The sequence below is a fragment of the Varanus komodoensis genome, unplaced genomic scaffold (assembly GCF_004798865.1).
Source record: "Varanus komodoensis strain SLA01 unplaced genomic scaffold, ASM479886v1 scaffold44_3, whole genome shotgun sequence".
Lineage (NCBI taxonomy): Eukaryota > Metazoa > Chordata > Lepidosauria > Squamata > Varanidae > Varanus > Varanus komodoensis.
Window position 1 is genome coordinate 6,706,653 of NW_025336010.1, and position 9,401 is coordinate 6,716,053.

Below are 9,401 nucleotides of genomic sequence, written 5' to 3' on the forward strand. Positions count from 1 at the left end.
TCAAATTAACCACATGATACAATGTTATACTCAAACACTTTCAAAACGTGTGTAGAAATTATTTTATTGGAATATTCATAAAAATGTAAAGACACCATCCAGAAGGGATACTTGTAACACACATTTTTAAGCCTTTCTTTTGAGGATATATGTGCTTTCAGGTGAATTGGGTTCTCCACCTTTACTTTGCACAACTCATTAATCCAGGATGAAATTGTTTGCATTGTTAAAAATGCATTGTTTAGGACTGACTAGCTTGCCGCAAAATTGGCAAAAATATCCTGTACTAAAATGAATAGGATGACTGAATATTCACTTGCTTAACAAGTTAATTTGTTGATCATTAATAGGAAACAAGCAGAGTTGTGCATATCATGGACTTTCAGAGAGGGAAAAACCTGAGATACCAGCTATTGCAGCTTGTTGAACCATTTGGAATAATTACAAATCACCTTATCTTGAATAAAATTAATGAGGTAAGTATTAGCCTCTTCTGTAACCTCTTCTATATTACTTGAAATAATCGTAGTGGAAATGTTAAGCAATCTCTGGAATGGTTCGTAGCTTAGCAAAAGATAGTTCTTGTATTAACATACAAGTAAACCAGGAGGTGGCAGTGTATGGCCCCCAAACTCATACTTGCAGTTTGGCAAATCCTAGGTTTCAGATCTCAGTAAATAATGTTCTAGTCCACAGGGTTGTAGAAAGGAACTTGAATGTGTAAGATTTAAAATGGTTTGAAGTACACTTTTCAACATCAGGCAAATTTAATGCTCCTCAAATTTAATGCTCAAAAAAGGTACTTTTAAAAAAAAATGTAGAATTCTTTATTTGCAAATATTTCTTAATAGTTTTATAAATCTGAACTCTGCATTGGATATATATTAAATTCTATCTGGAATCTGTTACTTAGATATGGGAGACATATATAGTTCTTGGCACTTGACAATTTTATCCTTGTATTTCATTCTTGTTCATATAATACCTCTGGAAGAAGAATAATTATTTGTCATATACAATTCCAGGCATTTATTGAAATGGCTACCACTGAAGATGCACAAGCTGCTGTAGAATATTATTCATCGGCACCAGCACTAGTGTTTGGCAAACCTGTGAGAGTTCATTTATCTCAGAAATATAAAAGAATAAAGGTAAAATCAGTTCAATTAAACTTGCATTTCCGTTTGTAAAGTTCAGTTCCTTCATTTTATCCTCCAGTTTCTGACATTAAGGCTCAATAACAAATATAAAGGGTTAATAAAGTGTTCTTCAATCTTTTCAGAAACCAGAAGGGAAGCCTGACCAAAAGTTTGACCCTCCAAAACAAGAACTTGGTCGTGTGATTCACCTCAGTAATTTGCCACATTCAGGCTATTCTGACAGTGCTGTGCTCAAACTAGCTGAGCCCTATGGAAAAATAAAGAACTACATACTGATGAGAATGAAGAGTCAGGTAATTCATGTGATACTTCCATAACAGAAATATCTGCCATTCTCTAAATTTGATGAGGCATGATTTTCTATGACAAGGCACTGACCATTCAAATAAGCTATGGGAGACCCCATCATCAGACAGTAGGACTGATTGTCTATTGTCCCTTCCCCCTCTGTCCTCAGGCCAGTATCCCAGGAAACTTGGCTGCTAAGGCCGCTTTGTTTGATCTCCTAGCTACAGTTGTAAGCCATTTGGTGCTTACCATGGTATTACCCCTCCTCTTTTCATGTATTCTTTTCAGTGTATTAACTGCTGGGGTTCGCTGACAGTATCACTGCTTTTTAGACGTATTGGGGAGCCAAAGAAATATTGAAACAGTGGATGACACTAAGAAGTGTCAGTTCAACACTTAAAAGCAAGCTGATTACAAGGAGATACTATTGCCTTAGCCCTTTTCTTGTACCTACTCTTGCCATTTTTTTTACTTTTACTGGTGCTTTGAACAAGGTCATTGGTACCTGTTACCTATGTATATATTAGCTTATATTTTTTATTTATTTTAATATCTTTATATTTTTATTTATAAATTATATTATATGCAGTCTTGACTTGTCAGCTTCTGTTCATGTCACTTACTCTGTTTTCTGTCTGATGAAGCACACAAGGAAATAAATTGGACATGATTTGGCATCAAGCCTTTTCATCTAATGTGCTTCAGTTGAAATTAAGCATAAAATGCTCCCCATGGCTTTCAGAATTCATTGAGTGATTTTTGTGCTTAGGAGAAAGGAAAGGTTCAGAGATCCAAAAGGCCTTTCTGTACCTTTGTGCCAAATGCACAGCTAAGTGGAAGTTCATGCTTCTGGTTCCCATTTTCCAGGATGTTAGTAAAACAAAAATAAATAGCTGGCTATCCCCAAGTCTCCTTTCTCACTGGCATCCACATGATTGATAGAATTGTGCTATAGCTTTGTGGACTTAGGAGGATGGGTAGGAGTTGAGAGCCTTGCACAAGGCAGAGGAAGGATAGGAAAAGGACAGGAGCTGGAAAGAAAAGATGGGGCTGGTACTTAGCCTCTTGTTCCTGCATAACTAACCTTCATTGCGCCATTTCAGTGCATGATACCACCATTTTTCAGGGATCTAGCTAGTTACGTTGGATGATAAAGTAGAAACTGTTTAAGCCTCCCCTTTACACAGTATACCTCAAGAAAGATCCTATCAGTGTTATCCTTGAAGCAACCCTGTACCAAATGTGGTGCATGATAGAGATGAGACTTCATAACAAAAGTGAGCCATTGACTGGAGTAATATATGCTCAAATATCTCATAATATTTTTGTAGGCTTTCATAGAAATGGAAACCAGAGAGGATGCTGAAGCAATGATGGAGCACTGTTCCAACAAAGCCCTTTGGTTCCAGGGGAGATGTGTAAAAGTGGATTTGTCTGAAAAATACAAGAAATTAGTATTGAGGGTAGGTGTAATCTTTTGGTATAAGTTTTGGATCGGGCTATGGAGTATTCATTCAATAATATTGTAATATGAAACATTTATTATAGGTGACTGTTCTCTTATCTAGCAAAATGGCATTTTTTTTAGACTGGCTGCCACTGACTGACCTTGAGGACTATAATAGTAGAGAGTCAGGTTGAGTTTTGGAAGCACAGCATGAGAGAGTGGGTAATACTTATAAAAGGGGAAAGGGATTCTCATTTTGGTGAACTAATATGCAGATCCATATTAGACTGCTTGAGGATCCAAGACATGTTTGAGCCGCTGGTGATAACATCTTGAAAGTTTTTCGGTTCTACCTAGTGTGAACATTGCATTATACATTTTTTTATTTATGGCATTTATATGCCGCCTTTCAGGATTACAGATCCAACCAAGGCAGCTTACAAATAATATAAAAATAATAAATTCACAAGAAATATTCACTGTGTGAGTCAAATCCTCAATATTCTTCCCTCTTCTGGGCAGGCAGAATCTGACTGGAAGAGGTGTATGGTGTTATCCTATCCTCACATCCCTCCCTCTCCTGGAATTTTTCCCAAAAGGCAGGTAGCTGGCCTTATGGAAGGAGGGGAAATTCCAGCTGGAGCAAACCCTGAGACCTACTTTATACTGTAGTAACTCTCTGCTTCTCTATTTCCCATTCCAAAGACTACCTTGCCTTTGGAATTGTTGTTCATTCCTCAAGTTACCTCCCACTCAATACCCGCAGTAATCCACCCCTTCAACAGTTGTACTTAACATTGTTGGTGTAGGTAACTAGGGCTTACAGCAAACAGAAATTTGCTCTGCTCATACATAAAGTTAGGTATTGCTTTTCATATTGTGTTAAGCTTGCAGGCCTAAGCAGCAAGAATCAGAAGAATACATGCCTTGAGCATCACTGCTAACCGGTGTAAATAAGAACTGCCTGATCTCTTGCTGCAATGAGCTAACCATTGCTATTTGAGTTGTCCTTTGAGATACCTTGAGTAAACCTCCTTTCACTTAAAGAGCCATGGAGATACTTGTAATACTAAAATCTGGAAGGATTACCTTATGCACCTTAATAAAATATGTGTTTGTTTCAGATTCCCAACAAAGGTATAGATTTGTCGAAGAAAGATAAACCAAGGTAACAATATTTTCAGATGTTTAGTTTGTTTAAAAATCAAAATGAAGTGGGTTGTCAAGAATTTTTTTCTTTTATAGAAAGAGAGGTCTTTCTCCAGATAGCAAAGACTCTGGAAGTGAGAAGAAATGTAAGACTGATGATAATGAGAAAACTGAAACCAATAGTACTGACGATAAAGAAGAGAAGAGAGATGAGCCAGAGGGGTTGGATGCCAAAGATGGTGAACAAGGAGAGCCAGAGGAATCAAATACGCTCCTTGAGTCTGAAGATGAACTGTTAGTTGATGATGAAGAAGCAGCAGCATTACTAGAGAGTGGTAGCTCAGCAGCTGATGAGACTGATGTAGCCAACTTGGGTGATGTGGCTACTGAAGACAAGGAAGCAGGTGAGGATGGTTCTACCGCAAAAACTGAAGAAAATGCAGCAAAGAAACTCAAAAAGGTAAGCAGAAAATATGTAATCCTTGGAAAAAATTACCCAGGTTACATATCATGTAGCAATTCCTGGTTTGTTTAGCTTGGGAAATGCCAAGGATACACAAAGAGACTCTCTTGTGCACTGGTAATTTCTGTTTTCACTTAACCCAGGAACATAGCATTCCTGGGTTGTTTCACAGCTACAAATCTTGAAACTCTGGATTGTTTATTGGTTTAAACAATCTAGAGTTAATTCAACAATTATCTATGGTTTCAAATTGGGTGAATTCTTGAGTTGTTTAACCCATAAACAACCAAGAATTTCCAGGTTCACACATTGCAAAACAACCCAGCAACACAGGCGTTCCTAGGATGTTGACTGAAACTGGAAACATCAACCAGACAGGAGGCAATAGGCTCATCAGTTCACTCATATCCAGCATTTCTTAGATTAAAGAGTCCAGTAATTGCAGCATGGCATGTGAACAAGGTGGTTGCATTTTACCTCAAAAATATTCTACCTCTCACATTGTTGCAAAATTATACACAAACTTTATCTTTCAAACTGGTCTCAAGGACAGCCACGCATAAAAAGCATCATTTTTTTCCATCTTCATGGAAGCCCATTCTTCTACACTGCTGAGTATGAAAGATTGTTAAACCCCAATAGTGTCCCATTGTCCACTATGTTGGTGTATTCTGTGGCTCTGGGAGTTCCTCTGCCAAACCAGTGTAAGCCTTTTGTAGGGGGAAATGAGTTGAATTTTGTGTATGAGGTAGAACTGCACTAATCATCTTGGGTGTAATTTTTTTCATTAAACAGATTTAAGAAATGTTATATCTAATTTAATAGACTGAAATTTTCTCAACAGCGACATGTTGGTGGATTTCCAAGGAGCATGGAAGGTTTTGTCACTCTTGATGAAGTTGGTGATGAGGAAGATTCTGATCACCAAAAACAGCGTAAATCTGGCATACTTAAAGCTGGTGTAAAAATTGAGGATGGTGTAACAGAATCTAAAACTACAAAAACAGAAGAAATGGAGCAGGAAAATGAAGCTTTGGAAAATGGTGCTAAAACAGAGAGCTTGAAGTTGGAATCATCAGAAATGACTGACAGTACAGGGACCCAAGAAAGGGAGAAAAAAGAGTCTGCTGATGTGCAAGACAGTAAGACTGTCCGTGAAAAACGGGCCATCCCAGAGGAACATAGAATTGGACCATATCAGCCAAATGTGCCTGTTGGTAAGAATATTTTCTTCCTTATCCTATCAACAGTCTCCTATGTTCACTCTATTTTTGCCTTGTAAGGAGGTATCAGCTTAGAATCTCTACCAGTCAGTTTATGTTTGATTACCAAAGTCTTATAGTGGGCACAAATAAATATGATGGATTGCAATACCTATAGAGTAATTCCACTAAAGAGTAAAGAATGTTTAAAGGCAAGGATTAGTGTAGCCAGTATAGTTTTACTGGTATAAATCAAGTAACTGGACTACTACCCTATTTGGTACAAAGAGAACTTAGGAACTTTGTTGCTATTAGTTCAAATGTTCTGGATAAGAACTATAATTTAGTTTTGTGTTGTCTGTCTAGGTGTGAACTACGTGGTGCCCAGAACTGGATTTTACTGCAAATTATGTTCCTTATTCTACACCAATGAAGATGCTGCCAAAAAGGTCCACTGTAGCAGCCTTGCACATTATCAAAAGTTGAAGGCAAGGAAATTTTTCTGTGCATCTTTGTGTATCTTTATTTACAGTATTTGCATGACACTTCATAGCTAAGCAGGTTCCTGAGTGGTGAACAGTATAAAGTTAAGCCAAATAAAAGAATGACAACAATACATTAAAACTGAGAAGGTGAATATTCAGCTGCAGATAGGTAGCCTATTTTAAAGCTCTAATTTAAAAAGAAACAGGAAATAAGAAACTTGTATGCCATGAGTCTTAATTTCATTTAATTTCACATTGCAAGACAATGTGATCAAGTAGTTAAAATGTTCAGCTGGAACTTGGGAGATCCATGTTTGGCCATGAAGTGACATTGGGCCAGTCACTGAGTTTCAGCCTAACCTACTCACAGGTTTGTTGTGAGGATAACATGGAAAGGAGAACCATGTAAAGCTACCTTGGGTTCTTTGCAAAAGCAGAAAAGGTAGAATATAAATGTTACAATGATTTGTTACCCTGTATAAATAAATGTTTATAATCATTTCATTGGATGAAATGGATTTGTACATCATGTAATTTATACATCAGCTGATGTATTTTATTCATTATGAGACAAATTGAGCAAATTCTTCCTAAACCCAGGAAATATTATTAATCATAAACATGAAGACCTTGCCTGACAAAACTTTAATTCATCCCTTCCTTGTTTTCTCTATTACAGAAGCGCATGGAAAAAATGGCTGAAGACCCAAGACAGACAAAGGAGGCTTAAATGTAGAACAAAAGGCTTGAGGATTTAAGAAAAAAATGTTTTTATTTTTAATGTTAATCTCAGTACAGTAAAATTGGGGAAACACTATACTACATAGATTTTAGTGGAATAAATAGAAGTTAATTATGTTTGTGTGTTTAAAGTTATGGCAACATCTTGCATTGTTAAATCTTGTTTGTTTGCTTGTTGAAAAAAATGGGCTGAATCACAAAATAATCTGTGCATATTGCTTGAAGCTACTGAAGAACTGTTACAGCATTTTGAAGACCAGAGATAATTTTAATCAGCATCATTCTTTTCAGGCTTTCAAGAACATCTCTTTAAATGTTGGTTTGGGTTAGTTAAATATGAAGTTTCTTTTTTCTGCTCTGGAACATTCCATATTCCAGTTTAAAGTCCAGTTGATAACTATTTTAGGGGACTTTTATGATTTCATTTCATTTTTGAGACTCTATTAAAATTTATGTGGCTTTAAAGAGAGTGATAACACTTTTTTTTTAATATTGGTGTATTAGGTAGTGAATAGAAAATTGATAGACAGCTTTTAAATCTTGTGAGTGTTTCCCTCAGTCCTCATATTTCTGTCCTACTCTAGCATAAATTCTTCTGACCAGTATTATTTTTCTGAACTGTGCTTCTGACTTGAATTTAGTACTTTTTCATACATCAGTATAAGCAAACATGGCATTTGAACATAAATTGTAAGTAGTTAATCTTTTTTAAGTTTGTACTTCAACTCTGAATCTAGACTAGTTACTATGGTGTCACTGAAATCAGAGGGACTTGCTTCAGAGTAACATGTTTAGAATTGGAGCATACATCTTCAGTTTGGTTTCATCCTAGGATTGTAATCTTGATGTACCTTCACGTAGCTGATGTGAATGGAAGTTTGGGTGTAAAATCTGTTTTCATGTAGTTTTATTAATCATTTAACAGGTTACATATATGTGGATTCAGTTTATTATAATGTTAAATCAATAAACCCAACCAGTAAGAGTAAACTTTCTTAGCCTTTTTTTGTTTACTATTGACTCAGTTTATAAACCACCTTTTGTATACTGGAAAGCTGGTGAATTAAATGGTTGTGCTTGTCTGCCTGATTTCTACCTAAGTCATTCCTACTCTGCTGCTACAAAGTTAGATATACTTCATCATAAATTTCACAACAAATTACTACACTTGTATGTAGTGTTGTAATTGGTATGATTATCATTACACACAAGTACAGTAAACTAGTATTTGTTCAGGCATTTTTAATAACCATACTAACTGAAATGATCTAAGCAATTGTTTCTTTGTGTGACACGTCCAAATCCCTTTGTAAAAGCAATGCAGAAAGCAAATGTTACACATCTCATGGTGCCATTACTAGCAAGAGACCTGGGCCACCTGTGTACCTGATATCTACGTATAGTCAACAGTTGACTTGTACCTCATAACTAGCTTTTGTATGGCAAGAACCATGTTGTGTATTTTAAGCAGGAAAAGTAGTGAGATACTGTGAAAAATAGCTTAACATTTTCATGAGATGACATTTTGCTGTTGCCAAACCAAGACACAGAACAGCCTTCATTAAGGACTCAGACAATATAGTAGATAAAGCTATAGAGAAGGGAGGATGAAGAAAGCTGATGGTCTAGAAAATGAATGAAAAAGAGGCCAGAATAAAAACTATACGAGGAGGAGGGAGAAGGGTAAGGCTCAATGAAGATGGGACAGAAAGTAGGCAAATGTGGTACCTCTGTTTTGTACTGAAGGAACTAGCAAAGGACAAAGTGGGACAACTGGGAAGTGAAACTAGTACTTGCCGGCCTGCTTGCTTAGATACATCCCATCAGTGTACCACACTGCTTTACATATTTCCACCATTTGGTAGGCATTTTATAAGCTGGATTAAATGCATATAGCCAAGCGGAACTGAACCATAGAGGAAGGAACTAAAGAAGGTAGGAAGGAGCCAAACAGAACTAAAAAGGAAAAAATACATAGAACCTTTACTGAAGGAGTAAGCACTTGCCTGCTGTCCATCAGTAAGGCAACATTTGGGTCCAAACAAGACCAGCATCTGATCCTGTGAAGATGCTCTTCTTACCTTACATTGATGTAAAGTGTCTATATCTTAGAAGCCATAGCAATTGCACTGGTGTTTCAACAATTTAAGATTTCATTCCCTCAGCACTGACAGATAACTTCTAACAGATATTTCATTCCTGTGAGCTACTAGAAAGTTGACTTTGGGGCATTCTTACAATCAGAAGAAATTAAGGAAATGTGACTTGGGCTAGGAGAATTGTAAGCAATGGGATTAAAAGCATGTGAAAAGTCCCTAACATATTTCAAACATTTACAAAGAAGTAGCAATCATTTGCACCCGTAGCAATAACTGCTTGCTTTTTATCGCAGTCAACACCTATATTGCAAGAGCACACCTTAGGCACTGACAGATCTGTTCCATAGTACGTGTTTTGAAGGTATTT

General features: G+C 36.6%; 1 protein-coding gene across 1 annotated transcript; it reads left to right on the forward strand.

The window, feature by feature from the left end:
• Positions 1 to 330: 330 nt before the first annotated feature.
• Positions 331 to 7,925, forward strand: LOC123030440 (matrin-3-like). The gene is made up of 9 exons (XM_044444361.1): positions 331 to 476; positions 1,026 to 1,151; positions 1,283 to 1,453; positions 2,780 to 2,911; positions 4,020 to 4,063; positions 4,141 to 4,504; positions 5,352 to 5,724; positions 6,076 to 6,197; positions 6,874 to 7,925. The coding sequence occupies exons 1-9, from the start codon at positions 375 to 377 to the stop codon at positions 6,922 to 6,924; spliced, it is 1,485 nt and encodes a 494-aa protein (XP_044300296.1). The 5' UTR covers positions 331 to 374; the 3' UTR covers positions 6,925 to 7,925.
• The last annotated feature ends 1,476 nt before the right edge of the window (positions 7,926 to 9,401 follow it).

What these genes read in the sequence shown, in the direction of transcription:
- LOC123030440 (XM_044444361.1), top strand. Translation starts at nt 375, where the DNA reads ATGGACTTTCAGAGAGGGAAAAACCTGAGATACCAGCTATTGCAGCTT. An exon ending in TCTTGAATAAAATTAATGAG is followed by an intron (nt 477 to 1,025) that starts GTAAGTATTAGC and finishes ATACAATTCCAG; the next exon opens with GCATTTATTGAAATGGCTAC. An exon ending in TCGAAGAAAGATAAACCAAG is followed by an intron (nt 4,064 to 4,140) that starts GTAACAATATTT and finishes TTTCTTTTATAG; the next exon opens with AAAGAGAGGTCTTTCTCCAG.